General features: G+C 35.5%; 1 protein-coding gene across 1 annotated transcript in view; it reads right to left on the minus strand.

Moving 5' to 3' along the window:
• Nucleotides 1-17,538, minus strand: part of PIBF1 (progesterone immunomodulatory binding factor 1) — a gene marked incomplete at its 3' end in the record, with an annotated part of 116,816 nt that overhangs the window by 40,187 nt on the left and 59,091 nt on the right. Inside the window, exons 11-12 of the mRNA XM_080356229.1 lie at nucleotides 6,277-6,442; nucleotides 3,447-3,597 (exon numbers count right to left, since the gene is read on the minus strand). Of these exons, the coding sequence (XP_080212355.1) occupies nucleotides 3,447-3,597; nucleotides 6,277-6,442 (317 nt within the window). The remainder of the gene's footprint in view (nucleotides 1-3,446; nucleotides 3,598-6,276; nucleotides 6,443-17,538) is intronic.

The following is a 17,538-nucleotide window of genomic DNA, read 5'->3' on the forward strand; positions in this document are numbered from 1 at the left end:
ATGAATGTTTTTCTACAAGATGAATTTTCAGTTGGTACAACAATCTGGACTTCAGTAGAACAATTTTGTTCAGAATTGGCATTAATATAGTGCCATACATTAATTTCTCACAACACTGGCAGGCTTTTCACTTTTTACTTTTCTGATTAACTTTATGGAATATGAAAGTAAAGGAAGAGAGCTTGGTGTCCTTGAATATTCGTATTATCGGTATAGTCATAAAATACATGTTAATAGTGTAAGTTTAGTTCAGTAGCACAGGGTTAGGTTGCTTAGGGTTTTTTTCCTAAAGAATTCATTTTCTGTGCATACATGAGACGAAGATAAAATTAGGGAGTGCTTAAGCCAACTGGACATAAACAAGTCCATGGGACCAGAAGGGACACATCTGAGGTTGCTGAGGGAGATGACATCACTGTGAGGCTGCTCACTATCTGTGAAAGACTGTGGTGATGAGAAATTTCGGATAACGTGAGGAAAACAAATGCCACGCTCAGCCTCAGAGAAGGGTAAGAAGGAGATTCTGGAGAATGACAAACCAGTCAGCCTCACATCAGTCTCTGGGAAAGTTATAAAGCAAATCGCGCTCAAAGCTACTCCCAAGCATGGACAAGAGGTGGTTGAGAACATCTAGCAAAAACAATTGATGGTTGACTAACCTGGCAACCTTCTGAGGTGGAGTGACTGGTGGTGTTGGTACGAAGCAGCAGTGGAAGTTGGACACCTCAACCAGTGTAAAGACAAAGACTTTGACAGAGCCTCTCATAGTATCCTCAATGCCAAACCGGCAAGATATAGAATTCATAAATGGACAGTGGGTACATGGAAAATTAGATGGACCCTTGGGCTCAATTAGTGGTCATACAAAGTGTGATGGATAGTCATTTACTATTGGCATGTCTTAGGAGTGAATACTTTTCAACATCTTTACTAACAATGCAGTTGATGGGATATTGTGCACCACCAGCAAATTTCAGGAAGACAGCAACCAGATTGGGATGGGAAGGCAGCACAGGAGACTGGGGGCAGGGCTGCTATTTAGAGGGACATCAACAGGCTGGAAAAATAGGTTGACAAGAACCTCAAATTTTAGCAAAGCAAATGCAGAGTCCTGCATCTGTTCTAGATTATCAAGCCAAAGTAATGTCTGTGTCAGTGTGTGCTTCTTGTCTTCTTTTATGACTTTCCAGGGCCTTCACCTGACTTCGTGGCATAAAATATACACTTTGCAAGTTAATGGACACTTATTAATGACAATTTTTTACACTACTAAGCAAAAAAGTACCACTGTGAGGACATACACAGGTTCATCCTTTTTCTTAAAAAGATACTAACCAATGGAAGCAAGAAAATCAGACAACTAGCCTACAACAAAAATATCCCAAAGTGAACATTTTACTCTGAAAAGGAAGAATAGACAAACAGCCAAGAAGGTTTACTATTGTTATTCATGTGGAAACCAGTCAGATGCTGTAAGGAGTGGCTACATAAATTCTTGATAGTTTCCTGAATATGCTGTTGTTTCAATATTAATGAAGTGAGGCATAATGATGAGGGAATAACAGTCACAATTCAGTGATTTCTTCCACATGCACATTCTCCAAAGGAAAAATTAAAAAGCTCATAAGAATATATGACAAAAGCCACCTCACATGTGCAAATACACAGTTTATTAAAAAATCCAGAGAACCCAAACCCCACCAGCACCTCCAAATATTGTAAAAAAAGCAGAGGCTTCATAACTCAAGGAGAAGAAAAAAATATTCCATGGTATTGAAATGTAAAGAAGTGACCACAGGACTGAAGAGTAAAATCTTATTGCCATCAAAGTCCATAGAAAATTCTAATTGTCTTCCACACAATGCTTCAGCCAAAACGGTAATTTATGAAAGATAGACTGGAGTATTTCCAGAACACATTAAATTTGAAAAATAATCATATGTCTTTTAACTATTCTCCTACCTTTAGCTATTTATGACACTTAATAATAGTAAGAAAAATCAAAGTTATTAAATAAAAAGTATATTAAAATAATATTGAAATCTAATTCCCTTTTTTCTCCAACAAAATCAGAAAATGAAGTAATTATATTTTAACAGAACAGGCCATTTGGAAACATTTTTTAAGTCATATTCTGTAGCACAGAATATAAATTGTAATTGACATAAATACTTAAGATGAAGTTAAGAAATATTTAGTTCTGTAAAAAACTTTACTGCCATCACAAGATAGATAAGAAAATCTAAATCAGTGTAAACAAAACCCAGCATTCTAAACTCTTTCTTCTCCTTCGAAAAAATAGAAGGTAAGGTCAAAAAATTCTGTATTAATACATAATTACTCCTTAGGCAAGTTTATGTATATGCACTTCAAAAAACATGTAACCGACTAAAACATAAGCATGTATTTAGCAAACACGCTTATGGTCAGACTGGAACCTTTGGGTAGTCATGTCATTCTAACAAGTACAAGCTGCAGTGTATAAAATTAATGAAGTATGTACAGTCTAATTTCTAAAGTTATACCCACATCACTGCATCCTAGTAATACATCCTTTGCTCTACATTACTGTTTATATACAAAATGTATGCAACGATATTCTACCTGGAAAACATTATTTATAAATTGTGATTATTTTATGGAGGAGCAAAGAAAGAAAGAAGGACAAGATGATATATGAATTAGTTTGAAATCTTAAAACATCCTGCTCTGTTTACACACAGGCTAAAAGACTTGAAGATTAGAGTCTTAGTTTCAAATTAGAAATTACTTGCTTTGTGGATTCATTTAGGCTGAGAATCAAATCAATAGAGATTTCACAGAAATTTTGCTGTGTTTGAGAACAGATATTGTTGTTTTTGCCAACCAGAGTCAAAACGTTTCAAGAGTAATCAGGCTTGAATTTAATCCAGGTTTTAGTTCTTGGAACAGAGAAATCTCCAATAAGCAACTGCTTAATGTCTAATTAATATTAACTTAACACAAGAAAAAGGTTTTTTTCCCCAGTACATTCAAAAATTCACATTAATCACTTTACTGTATTACGAAACATAACTGTCTGTCAACAAAGAGGGTTTCTTGATATTCAAAATATACTTAAATAACAGGAGAATCCTAAATGAAACATATCTAATGATAATGGGTAATTAATCTAATGATAATTCCTTAATGAATAAGGAAAAGAGAAATCAGTGAAAAGGAAACACTGAGATGATTTTTAATATCCCAATGTCTAAGTTCATGTTTATTTGATGCATATTTACAAATACATTTAGAAACTGATCATTAATATTTTTTGTCAAAATTATTACCGGATCTTAACTGTCAGGCATGAGGAGGCAGAATGACAGGCACTGTAATACGTTCCAAGTGCCATGAGAATCAAGACACCTTGTCATAACGTCAGAAACACCTGGAGATACGATATAATTTGTGACAGAACTTACTTTCTGCTGTCTGCAATATTATCTCATCAAGCTCTTTTTCAAGTTTTTCGTAAGTATCTAGCCTTGCTTGAATCTCAGAATTCTGTGTTTGAAGTTCAATAATGCGTGTTTCACTAGAAGACTGAAGACTATAAAATTCCTTAGTAAGCACCTGTAAGAATGAATAATGGAAAGATCAGGAATTCAGCATTACAGCTACTTATGAAAGATGCAAAATATAATACATGTAAAACACTTTGCGGTATGATACTAAATATTGGATGCAACTTCTGCACAGGAAAGATTAAAATACTCTAAAAAGTGGTTATTTTTTCAACTATGTTATCTTGCACAGATGACACTCTCAGGTCACATCACTTATGTCTACCTCGTAAGGCCTTAGTAATTCTAAGAATATATATCTGAAAAAGCCACAAGAATTTTAAAGGTGAGTTAGGAAAACCAAGGTAACATATAAACTTAATATACAGCAGTCAAAACATTGTAAATGCATTTATTTTCATTGCTTTAACTGGATTCAGATTTCAGTTATCAATTTAAAAAAAGAAAGTTCCTTCACAGGATGGTAAATCCTCTGATATCAAAGTTTGGTATTTAAGATATAGCAGATTTTTATTATTTACTAATTACTGAAAAGTAACACGCCATTAACATTCAGGACTAATGTAAATACTTAATCCACTACGCTCAAACAAAAGAATACATATTCAAAAGTTATGAAGGTCTGTATAAGAACTAAAGCTTGATATAATGCTTGAAAACAGAAAACAACACTGACAATATAAATATTATAAAACCAACTGGAATAAGAACATCCTTGGTAAGTAGTAACCTACATGTTTCACAGAAAAAACCAAACACACACACACACACCAAAACAGGTAAAGTAATAACCAAGTAGTACTCTAGCAAAATTTAATACTAACTTCCCAAATAAAAAACTCAAATATTCAAGATGACAACTGAATATAGAACTTGAGATACAGAAATATATGTATAATGTATACAGCAGTAAACTAGATTGACCGTCAAAAACACTAAAGAATGCACAAAGGTTAAAGAAATAAGCCACTTGAATATAAAGAAAGTGGTCTAGTGTCACAGAACAATAAATGTATAGGTTAAAATTTGGCAATGTATAAACCATCTGTTTCCTAGCTTTAGCATGCATAAGAAGAGAAACTATTCTATGCTAAAATCCAAATAAAAACAAGAGTTGGTTCACAAAGCAGTTGTAGCTGAGCCACAAGATACTAGTGACTGTGCTATTAATTAAGATCAATATCCTATAAGAAGGGTAAGAAAAAAACCCTTAAGACCTCAATGCTATATATGAGAAAGTAAATTTAAAAAATGAGAATTCAGTCAAAAGGAACAAAAGATTCAGACATCAAATATTTAAATTCTGCAAGAGCATTTCTTAATGAAAAAGGACTGGTTTCAAAGCCTCTCTCTAAGAGAAAAGGAAGTGCCAAAATTCTTAGTAGAACTGAATGCCAAATATTCAAGATGTTATTCAGATCAAATAAATATCCACAAAGAAAATGGAAAAATAACTCAAATTTAACTATCATCTTCTCGAAATTTAGACATGTCTGTGCCAATTAATAATCTGTTCGGCAACCTCAAAGGCCAGCAAAACTGTCACTCTCGGTGCTCGTGACAACAACCAAGCTCATCAGCCAGGACCTGAATGTCCCAATACAAGACAAAACCAAGAAATTACATTTTATCTAAAACTCTCTGATTCTGTTTTTACTCTATAGTTCTTTTTCATAATCACCCTAGGCAGGTTCAGGACTAGAATTGCGGAGACTTGAAGAGCAGCATCCTTCTCCAAAAAATGAAGGCTGCCATAGCTGGCACTTGGAAAAAAGTTTCTTATTCTGTCCTGTCCAGTTTGTATACTGACATTCGTTTTAGACATATACTGCCAATCTCATTTAAATCTTACAAATTGGACTCAGTAATGATTTTGGTACTAATTTCACACAGGTGAAGAAATTTTGTTTGAAAGTAAGTTTGCTCTGCTGAATATTGGAAGGAGGGAAGTTAAACTCAGAAGAGAAAAGGGCGGGGAAAGATGTTTTAGTATTTGTCTTCGTTTCTCACCATCCAAATCTATTTCCATTGGCAATAAGTGAAACTAATTTTCCCCAGGTCAAGTCTATTTTGACCATGATGGTAACTGGCAAGTGATCTCCTTATCTTTATATCAACGCATGAGCTTTTTCAGCTTATTTACCACCCCTGGTCCTCTTGAGGATGGGGAATGACAGAGTGGTGGGTGTCTGGCAGCTGGCCAAGATCAACCCACTACAACAAAATTAATAACATTAGGTCTTTTCAATGCTGTAGACACCATGCTCCCCTTGACTTCTTTAGCTGTAAAAATTTATCCCAAAATTGCGTATCAATAAAAACTATTTTTATTACTTAAAAATACTATTACAAATCACAGTTTTAATGATATTTAATTCACCATAGCTGTTCTGGTGTAACTGTCGTCTCTCCCTACAACAATCACATAGACTGACATAAGCGGTTTTATGATACAAGCATATATACACCTCACATAAATGAGGTACCGTCTTCAACATCTCTCCATGAGAGATTGTTTTGCCTTCTTCCTCTCCCCTAAGTCTTGTTTTCGATTGAACTGATCAAACTTAATAAGCTTTGTCATTAGATTTCGCTTCAGCAGAACTGGGTGGAGATACTAATTCAGCCATGTATGTTCTTTGCTATTTTTTCTCCAAGCTTTTCCATTTACATTCTAATTGAAAAACACTACGTAATGCCCCATTAAGTGTCTCTTTATATAACATACCTCCAGCTTTCTCTGATATTTCTCACATTCCATTTGGCACTGCGAAAGATTCTTAGCTGTTTCTTGTTGCATGAGTTGAATGTGTTCACTTTCAAAGGACTTTAACTTACTTTGGTGAAGAAGTTCAGCTACTTTGCTTTCTGTGCCAAGTTGCATTTGTCTATACCTCAAAGTAAAAAAGAAAAATAAAAGTGATGATTAAAAAATAAACAAACTTACAACTCATGCTAGTTCTGTTAATTACGGGTATAAATTTCAGAAATTATTACAGTATTTCTAAGAGTTTAATAAGTATTAGTTTGGTTATCTACGTAACAATTGTAACCTGCATTTGAAATTTCATTAGGAAAATTCAATACTATAATGACAACAAAACATGGAACACTTAGTCCATGGCTTTTCAGAGTATGTCGCTAATGCATAATCAAATCACAATGACCTTACAATATACATGATTTTTAAAAAATCTTAGATCAATATGAATCTCTTTCTCAGTACACAATGTGTACGCTGAAGTCTTTTCATGGGAGAGATACTAAGGAGATGTTGTCTTCTGTCTTCATCACCATGTGTTACACGTGATAGGGAGAAATGGTATTAGACATCAGTGATACCAACGGCGCATTCCTTGGGATATTCCTTTGGGATATTGTGTCTATCAGCTACAGTGCTTTTTCCCATACCCAAAGACGTGAAGAAATATGAGACCACAACGGTGTATTAATTTCCACATTTGGAACCACAGGTCCTTCTCAAAAAGCAGAAATTAAGTATATTTTTGAGAATATCACTGTAAGGTAATTATAGGTGACAGATAAAAAACATTCCACTTAGAAGTGGACTTCACTCATTTTAGTTATATAGGCAAACTCAAATAAGAGGGGTAAAAAAATCTGCTGATAGAATACTAAAATACTGGACTGTAGAAAATGAGCGTGATATGAAGAACAGTAGAAATCCTTATGAATATCAGCATTAAATAACATAGGAAATTCAAAGGAGATACATGCAAAGTAAATCTCAGGGTGTAAAAATGATCCTAATCACACGCATAAAATTATCAACTCCTAGCTGACTGTTTTGATTCATGAGTGGTATCTCTGGGTTATACCAGATAAATCCATGAAAACTTTAGCTCAGTTTTAAATAAAGCTCAAACCCAATATTTTGGGAATTACGGTGAAAGCAATAGAGAAAATACAGAAATCGCCGTGTCATTTTACAGTTGCATGTTGTTGCCTGCATACTGAATGTTGACCACTGTTCTAGTTCCTGACCTCACAAGGAATATAATAGAATGGGTAAAGCATCAAAGAAGGGTTATAAGGGTGACCCTTGACAAATGGCCACATCATGCACTTACATAGTTGCATTGTGTGGAAGAAATTACTTAAGCAAACTAAATCTCTACAGCTTGGAAAAGAGATGGTGTTTAGAAAAATGGAGAAATAAAAGAGGCCTGTAACATCTTGAGTGGCATGGAAAATGAGAATAGGAATCAATTATTCACTGTATTTTCCATTAGGTAAATGAGAAGGCATCTAATAAAGCTAGCAGATGGAGAAAGGAAAACAAATAGAAGTTGTTCTTCACACATGAAAGCTGTGAAATTCCTTACCATACGATGTTGTGGATGCTAAAAATTAACACTTACTCAAGAGGATACTGAATAAACTCAGCAGAGAAATCCTTTGACAACTATTAAATGCAGGATTGTATTTCTCACACAGAAGTCACTTATCAACAAATTGTTCGAATGCCAGACAAAACCTTTACACTAACCCAGCATGGCTGTTATGTTAGCTGTCATTTGTCAAATAGCAGTTGCAACACAATTCCATCCTGTTTAGCACCTGATCTTTAGGTGGGATTGAGACCTTTTAACAAAAACAAGGGGATTACTTCAAATATTTTCCCTGAGGATTTCAGATGTAGGAATGTTTCTAAGGCACAAAGAGGAAGCAATTTTCACTATGATGACCTTTATAATCACTCTGTAGACATCCGTGTATGAGTAAACAGTCCAATGCATGAATGAGATTGTTCCCACACAGGCTGTGTAAGCAGAGATTGAAAATTCTGCCTACAGAGCTCATGAAAAGGTCGCTCTTTAAAAAAAATATATTTTTCAATAGTATGGCCTTTGTTCTCAAACAGTTATTGCACTCAAATTGCTAAATGCCAATTATCTATCTGGTTATCAACTACTGCTGTCAATTTTGCTTGAGGATGCTTTTCAAATGCTGATACTTTAAGTGTTTCATCACCACTCCCTGACTGTAGGTCCTGTTTTCATTTTACCACACAAAAATAGTTTCAGCACTTTTATATTCTCCACACTTCATACATGATTGGCTGCAGACATGACACTAAATCTGTTCTGCTCTACACATTGTTTACAATCTTGGGAAGATAGTTTTGTTCCAAAATGAGTAATTCTTCACAAAGACACATGTCATTCAGCCAACTGATGTGCAATGCAACACACAAATGAAATTTAGCTACAAGTCATACTTATTGACTTTCAACAACGAATTAATTATCTTCTGCCTTTACATAAAACAAATGGCAATGCTTTCCTGTACACAGCTTTAAACCTTAAATTAATCTGAGGTTCAACGATCTGTTCTGTGCAGAGCCTATACACTGGAAACATGCATAGAAATAGGCTATGCAGACTCCTCTGTACCCACTTACTATACCTTCCAGAGAACTTCATGGTTCTCTGATGATTTTGTAAGTCTACTCAGTCAGCTGGGTGCTTCCAGAATATGCTTATCAACCTAATCTTATCATACTAAATCCAAAATGTAGCACTATACCAGCTACTAGGAAGAAAATTAACTCTATCCCAGGCAAAACCAGGACACTGATAAAGTTCAGTTAGATTATTTGAGTACATTCAGTAAATTCAGTACATTGAGTAAATTCAGGAAAAAAAAAAAAAGATAATTTTTATTTTGGAAATTTGAAGTAGTTTACATGTGTATGATCTGTTTTGTACTGGTAAGGTTATGAAGAGTCAGTTTTCTTTTGACCTTACTACACTGTTGAGCTCACTAGTAACTCCTCCACTGTAGCCCCATTCATTCTTTGTCATACTTGTATTTACTTGGCCAGATAGTATCTCCGGTTTCTTGGCTACTATTTCAGCACAAGTGTGCGTGCATGTGTGTACATAGTCATGTAACAACGTCAAAATACATTCCTTAATTTGCCTAGATGGTTTCTAAGGGAAAATAAAAGAAAACAAAACCACTCTATGTCTTAACACTGCTATTATGGAAAAGAAAATAAAACAGTGGAATGCGGAGGTACAGGATTTTTCTCCATCAAGAAATTTTAGCAAACTTGATGTAGTGAAAGAGCTCACAGAAGAATGTGGGTTGTGAATGAAAGGGAAATTACAGACTGAGCTAATATAAAAAAGGAAAAAAACTCACATGTAAAAATCGTCTGGAATGAGGTCTCAACTATGTTATGCCTCCGTGCCATTAGGATGACCAGTCAATAATGCCTGAAGTTTGCTAAAGCAGAGTGACACTATGGTTATCAAAAAGGTTATTTGTAGAGTAAAGTAGAAGGGAGAATATTCAGAGAGGGACTTAAACTCTGGTTTGTAAGGATGGTTTTAAGATTTTTCAGTCAGCGGAGTCTGTTTTGGCAAATGGTGGATAACAATATAATTTTTCAAAATCTCCACTCCATACAATGAGAGTAAACTGAAAGATTTCATGGTAGTTTGTATAGAGAAGGAAGTACAGCAGCCAACTGTTTCTTGAATGGAGGCACTACAAAACAAATCCAGCATAGCGTAAACTAATATTGATATTCACAGATTTCTGTCATCTATGTGCATAAAGAGAGAATCACTTAACATTTCCAACTTGTTATAAGCATCCCATAAGTACTGAGAGAGCAACTCTACTCTGTTTTTACTTAACAGAAACAAACTCTCTTTTTTACCATTGTCTATCCCATTGACAGAACCGAGATGTACGGCAGTACTCCTCAAAAGTGTAACTGAACAATGAAGTACATTAGAAGACAATAAATTTGTAAAATTACACAGTCAGGAAGCAGCAAATTCTAGAATTAAGCTTGTTAATAGGAAAGAATGCCAAGCAAAAAAATACAAATAATACATCTTCCAAAGGAGGTCCTACCAAAATTATGCAGAATATCAACCCTTTTTAATTTTGCAAACTTGATTATACCAACCCTAATGGTTTTTAGCATACATTTTAGACACTGTTTTCAAGTTTAAAAATGGAAAAAACCCCTGTAAATTGTGAAATCATCCTGACTCCACAGATGGGTCAGTTCCAGATCTAATACCTTTAGAGTAATAACAATATACTGTGCTATTTGTACAAATCTCTGTGCTTTGGTTCAGTGCCAAATTTGCAGAGAAACCTAAATTCTACAGACATTTCCTCCCTAACCTGTCCTATTGCGAACCTCCCACTTCCAGCCCCAACATGTCCCCTAATGTTCCTGCCCTCCTCCCTCTTTGTCCCAGTGCCAACCCCAGATTTCTCCTGATTTCCAATTCTATTTTCATTCTGTCTACTCAGGTCACCTGTTTTTCTTCTCACCTGTGTTCCTATACTATTCAGCTTTCATTCCTATCTTGTAGCCCTATTCTCTACCTGCTGGTTTTCTTTCTCTCTATTCCTATATCACGCTCACAGTTTGTCATTTTTTCTCAAATTCTGCCCGTACTTCACCACGAGGTTTAAATCCCAGTTTAACTTCCTCATCTTTTGCAACTGAGTCTGGCTGTTAAGGCTTCCTCACTTCCAAAAAGCCCAAAGCTAAGCAAAAAAAGGCAGAACAGAATTCTCCTTACTCTCCACTGTGCTACTTGGAGTTACAGGAGGAACAGCAGCCTAGATGGGCCTAAATTAAATTCAGTCATGTTACAGACGGCACACACGTTGTCCATACATGCAGCAAACTGTGAGACTCCAGTTCAAACATGCACTCAAAGGATCTTGTTTTCACTGGTTCTCTTTTTTATCCTTGGTACTAAAAACTGGTTGGCTGGTTTCTGGGCAATCAAAAATTTCCCATGAATTGAATTCACATGCTACTCACTAAGTAACTGGAAATGTAAGAACTCTGATCCTTAGTTTCAAAGGCTTTCATTGCTCAGCTTCTGATGCACTGAACGTAAGTCTGATGCATCATGTATCTGGCTGGTTTCATAAAGTGAAAGTCCGTTTAATATTTACTATAAAATAGGTAAGAAAATTGTCATTCTTCACTTAAATACACATTTTTATGGAGATTGTTATACTAACTTTGTAAGTATTTTCAGTCTTTTGTACCATTTATTGCTTCACTGATGTCTATCAAATGTGCTAAATTATTTCTAATCTGGACTAAAATAACAATGCACTTAGTAACAACCAATTTAAGTACCTCCAACAAAAGAAAAAAAAAGCTCTGAGGATAATGATTAAACAGAAGATGGAAGATGCCATCTACAAATTGTTTAAACAATGAAAAAATTGTTTGTTGAAATAGTTTTCACTTCAAATTTGTTTTCCCCAAACAGTATGCTGAGAGTTTTTTTCAGCATGGTATTCCTGTTTTAGATTGTTATTAAAAAACTACAGAAACGTATAGCTCAAATGCTAAAGGGAAAACATGATTTAACATGCAAGTTCTTGCCAGATGTTACATTTGCTTCGTATCAAGTAATTAAACATACAGTACTTTTGTATGTGGTTTAGTAAAATCTGTTTGAGAAAGCTTAGAAGCTTTGATTAAAGCTGCTTGCTTCAAAGCAGATTTTTGTGTTTTGCAGCATTCTAAGCATTTGTTATGCCTTTGCCTCTGATCCTTATTCTGTCAAAACAACTTCCTTGGAGGTAACACTTCCAAATATCCAGATTCAGCAAGATAAACAGCTGGTTTACAGTACCTGTAGTTTCAGGACACCTAAATCCAAAATGACCTATGCCAGAGGTGTCAAACTCATTTTTGCAGGGGGCCACATCAGCCTCCTGGTTGCCTTCAAAGGGCCGAATGTAATTTTAGGACTGTCACAACTCCTACATTTATACAGTCCTAAAATTACATTCAACACTTTGAAGACAACCGTGAGGCTGATATGGCTGCTGGTGAAAATGAGTTTGACACCCCTGACCTATGCAATAAGTGGAGTTCTTCAGTACACAGAACCCATGTATTCTTGTTGCCCGAACCAGACCAATGCCCAGTGTACACTAGATCGGATGCTTGTCCCTGCAGTGTCCCATGAGAATGTGCACACTTGACATGTATTCTTGTGCCCTACACCGGAACAACAAACATGTTGGCTGTTGCACAGATCTTTTCACTAACCTGTAACGTGAATGACTTGTAAAGAGACAAGTTAAAGGTGGGGTTGTAGAATATACATATAAAAGGTACATCTTGAGGAATTACTATAAAGGTAGCTCTTTATCTTCATGTTTATTCCACTACGACAGCCACAGTGACCTAATGATGAGTGTTCCATCTCTTTTAAGAATTAGAAAAACAAACATTATGAAAATGAGTCTGCTTTTGATGTATCTGCTAAATCATGCTGACTGGCTGGGCCTGAAATTCATCACTGCTTCCTTGTCTCTGGACTATACAATCATGCTTCCTTTATTTGACTCTTGTGAAACTTAAGATTCATTCCTGCACTGAGACCCAGCTTCAACAGTAGAGGCTGCTTCAGCCTTGCCTCGCCTGTGCTTGCGAGTTATAGTTCAGTCATGAGAATTTAATAATAAACCTTCACTAGGGAGTTTTCTCTCAATCCTGGAGCTCTGATGGACATTCACCCAGCCCTGCACTTTCTGAAAGTGCGCCTTACTTTGGGGCTACTGGAAAAAAAGATGAGCAACTCCTGTCATGCTTTTTTTAAAAACGAAACAGGATGTGGTTGCTCCCCTGTGTTAATTTAATGCTGCTGACGAATGCTTAGTTTGGTCAGAGTCACTTGCCTAGTCTGTTGTTACTTGGTTTAAGTAATCAGCATCTTGATTGAGTTAACTCTTTTCTTATTCAATTCAATGAAACAAACACAAAGTGCACTCAAATAATCTAACTGAACTTTATCAGTGTCCTGGTTTTGCCTGGGATAGAGTTAATTTTCTTCCTAGTAGCTGGTATAGTGCTACATTTCGGATTTAGTATGATAAGAATGTTGGTAACACACTCACGTTTTGGTTGTTGCCAAGCAATGTTTACACCAAGTCAAGGACTTTTCAGTGAGGAGGCTGGAGATGTACAAGAAACTGAGAGGGGACACAGCCAGGACAGTTGACCCAAAGTTACCAAAAGGATATTGCACACCATATGACGTCCTGCTCAGTATATAAACTAGGAAAAAAGTTAGTCAGGAATCACTGCTAAGGGATGGGCTGTGCGTCAACTAGCAGGTGGTGAGCACTGCACTGTGCATCACTTGTTTTGTGTATTCTGTTACTATTATTGTTATTTTTATTTTGTCTTCCTTTGCTGTCCTATTGAACTGTCTTTATCTCAGCCCATGAGTTTTGCCTTTTTTTTCCCCAATTCTCTGCTCCATCCCACCTAGGGGCACAGGGAGGAATGAATGAGCAGCTGCGTGGTGCTTCGTTGCCAGCTGGGGTTAAACCACTACAAATTAATAACAGCATCCTTAACAAAAATAAATTATCTGAAGAAAGCAATACACATATAATAAGGAAGAGGATCTAATTCCACTATTTCCTCCACAAAAACTGGTTTTTACAGAAATTAAAAGGACAACAGAGTCACCCCAGTAATTTTGAGGAGTCTAACAGCAGTTGTTTTTCTCTCTGCCTATGCATCTTAGTCAAGATTTATATCCTTGTATTCTCTTTATGTTTCTGGGGATGAAGAATTCTAAATCTATGAAAAGCTACAAACTTGAAACATAGACATCATCAGTATGCACAATTTGTCAGAGAACACCTACCAGATCAGGCATTCCAGGTGATGTAAGGCCAAAGATATCTAGTTTGTGAATCCAAAACTGAAATTATCACCTCACAGAATCCCTTGAATAAAATGTCAAAATAGCCCCAAAGAAAGATACAAGATTCCTCTTTTTCAAACAGGAAGGCTATGAAATGAGTTTGTTGAAGCCTAGTGAAGAAATAACAAAGGAAACAAAATTATAGAATTGCCGTAAGTACAGGACAACAATCTAAAAGGGAACCCCAGCCAAGCTAAAGGATGTAGACACCAGTAGCTCTACCTCAAGCCAAAAGAAGTCAGAAGAAACTGAACAGTTCTATTGTTTCTGGCACAGCCTTGGCACACACACAAAGCTATCTTTTGCATCCGTGTGCACCAGCACATAAAATGGCAGAAGTCTCCAATCTTGAAAGAATGAGAAACATGCTGAATTGAGGTGGAATTCATATCTGGACAAGCATGATTAGATATCTCATTGCCTGAGCGACATCTTTGCTCAAACAGATAAATACTTTAATTTATTTTAATTCACTTTGAAGTGACAGATTTAAAAGGATCCCTTCTCTGCAATATGGTTTTGTCTACTGTACATATTTTAATCCAAGAGTATAAAACCTGAATTATATTTATTAAAAGCTCATTATGACTTTAGTCAATTTTTTTGTGCACACTATTCTCTATTTGATTTTCTGTGGCATCCTAAAACATTAACTTTATCAAAGCAATATTTTTATTTCAGTTTACTTCAGTCCTTACAAAAAATGACATGTTAACAAACCTGAATTTTGTGTTAAATCAACGAAAAGGGAAGGAATAGTAGAGAGGCTTATTCCCCAGTAATGTATATTGATTGGTATAGAAAATAATTAATTTGAATTGTAACCATGAGAGGCTTTGATATGATATACAACAGACCTGAATAAAGAAAATGCCAGCAACTTCCTCACTATAAAACACTAAAAAAAGAAAAACATCAACTTTTAATATTACTCTATATTAAATTTCAAATTTGCAACATACACTTAGAATTCTCTGGCTTGATAATTTTTTCTGCTCTTTATAATTATTTTTTAAGCTACCATACAATTTCAGTAACAAATCAACAACTTACCTCCTTAAACCAAGTATTAGCTTTTCCAGTGATATTATTACTTCATGAAAATATTATTTAATAATAGTAATAATAGTACTACTTATGTTTCTGGAATGTAATTGAAAGAAAGTGCTATTGTAGCAGATGAAACATACCAGAACAGATTTGGGGGATACAGAAAGCTACAGAAACTGTTCATTATATTTTTTATTATTGCACTGTGAACACTGTTCTTCATTACTCAAGCAAACTAAGAAATTGGATTCATCAGTTACACAAAGACTATGAAACTGTTGCTTGAATTGTATTTTCCTTGTGGATAAAACATGTAAAAATGTACCTTTTAAAACTCTCCCACTAGTCACAGAAGTTATTTTTCATCAGATATTCACTTAAATTAATATAAATATTTTCAGGTCTTTCTTAAGATTCTGGGTAGGGCGATTATTTCTTGCTAGGCTAATTCAGTGTTCCGGGAGCTGTCAGAGTGCCAGAATGTGCATGCAGTTCTATTTTAATTGGCTCAAGTACACTTTGATGTAGCATTACTGACCTCTCGCTTACAACTGGCCCTTAGCATATCTGCATACATTCCTTTCATTGAATGTTCTAGAGCAGGAATTTTTCAAGATCGTAGGGGAAACAAATGTAAGATCAATACTTAAAGAAACTTGACATAACTTTAACTACTGAATTTGCATGAAATTCTTGAGGTAAACTATCAATCAATATTCCAAATCACCTCTCCAGGCAATAGATTTTCTTTTTCTTTAATTAATCAATCCACATCAGCACTCTCACCATGAAAAAGAATACTGCATTCAAATATACATATGCATGTATAAGTATACACACACACACAAAACAAACTCCTAAAAGATCATAAACTAAAGCTAGTAGAAGTTTTGACTATTATTTTTTGGAAATACCTTAAGTCACCAGCTTTAAACCTCTGTACACACTGAAAAGAAGCTATTGAAAACTTCTGATATATACTTGTTGGTCAACTCTAAACCATAAATAAACAAGTGGAAGGGGATTCAAGGAAATAAACTCTGCAGATGTTCATGTTGACAAAGTTTGTTACCTTTTCTATTAAAGTACATGATTCACACTGTGAATACACTGATCTCTAAATTGCATATACTTTTGCCTCCAATCCTTTCCCTTTGCTACTTTTCCTACAAACCAGGTTGTATAAGCAGTTTACATCAGAAAATGAAAATTGGATTGCAAAGATATTTTAAAAAAACCACAGACACCTACAAACAGAAGAAAAATGTTTGGAATGCCATATACCTCCTTAAAACAGTCAGAAATGAACATAGAGATTTTTAAGTTCCTAATTCCACAAATGTAACTTGTATGTAATTAACAATATCAAAACTAAAACTCTAGAGAGTGATGATGAAAAAAGGAGCTTTTTTATGAGCAAGGAAAATATAAGAAAAGGAAATGTCATCACTGAAGCTTCCCAGAAAAGGACATGGAGAGAAATGGGAAAGCAGAGACAAATCTTTTGAGAAAGGGCTGACTGGGAGACCATCAGACAAAGCTCCTTTGGCATCTGAAAAAGTAAAGATACACGTAACTACTGTATCAGCAGAGAGACTGCTCCCCGCCTCCATTTTCACCCCTGAAAGGCTGGCAGAATAGGTCAGAAGGTTAGAGTTCAAACTGCCATAACTTAGCAAATGATTGCTATGTCCTTTATATCACACATAATAGGTTTGATTTCCTGATAAGGAGAGTTCAAAGTACAGGCGTACCTTGCTATCTGCCAAGGATGTGTTCCTAAAAGTGCTATGGTAAGCAATGACGGACAGCAAAGCAAGTTTTCCCCTAAGAATTAACGTAATGGAGGGTCTTGGTGTTTGCAGTGGCTTAACAAATAAGCAACATTTATATATGAGAGGCCAGTATATTGCTGCATAATTTTCCATTTATTCCCCAGTATGATTACCTGTTAAAAACAAGATCTCAACAATGCAAATGCAGAACAGAGCTACTGAATAGTTCGGGTTGGAAGTGATTTTAGAGGGTATCCAGCATCCTGCTCTGAGCAAGGTCAGCTCTGAAATCAGACCAGGTTGCTCAAAGCTTTAGCCACTCGGGTCTTGAAAATCCCCAAGGATGGAAACTGACCACAGTTATACTTGGCTGTAGTAAAGAAGTTTTTCCTTATACCAAGTTGGAATCTC

Source organism: Nesoenas mayeri (assembly GCF_963082525.1).
Source record: "Nesoenas mayeri genome assembly, chromosome: 1".
NCBI lineage: Eukaryota > Metazoa > Chordata > Aves > Columbiformes > Columbidae > Nesoenas > Nesoenas mayeri.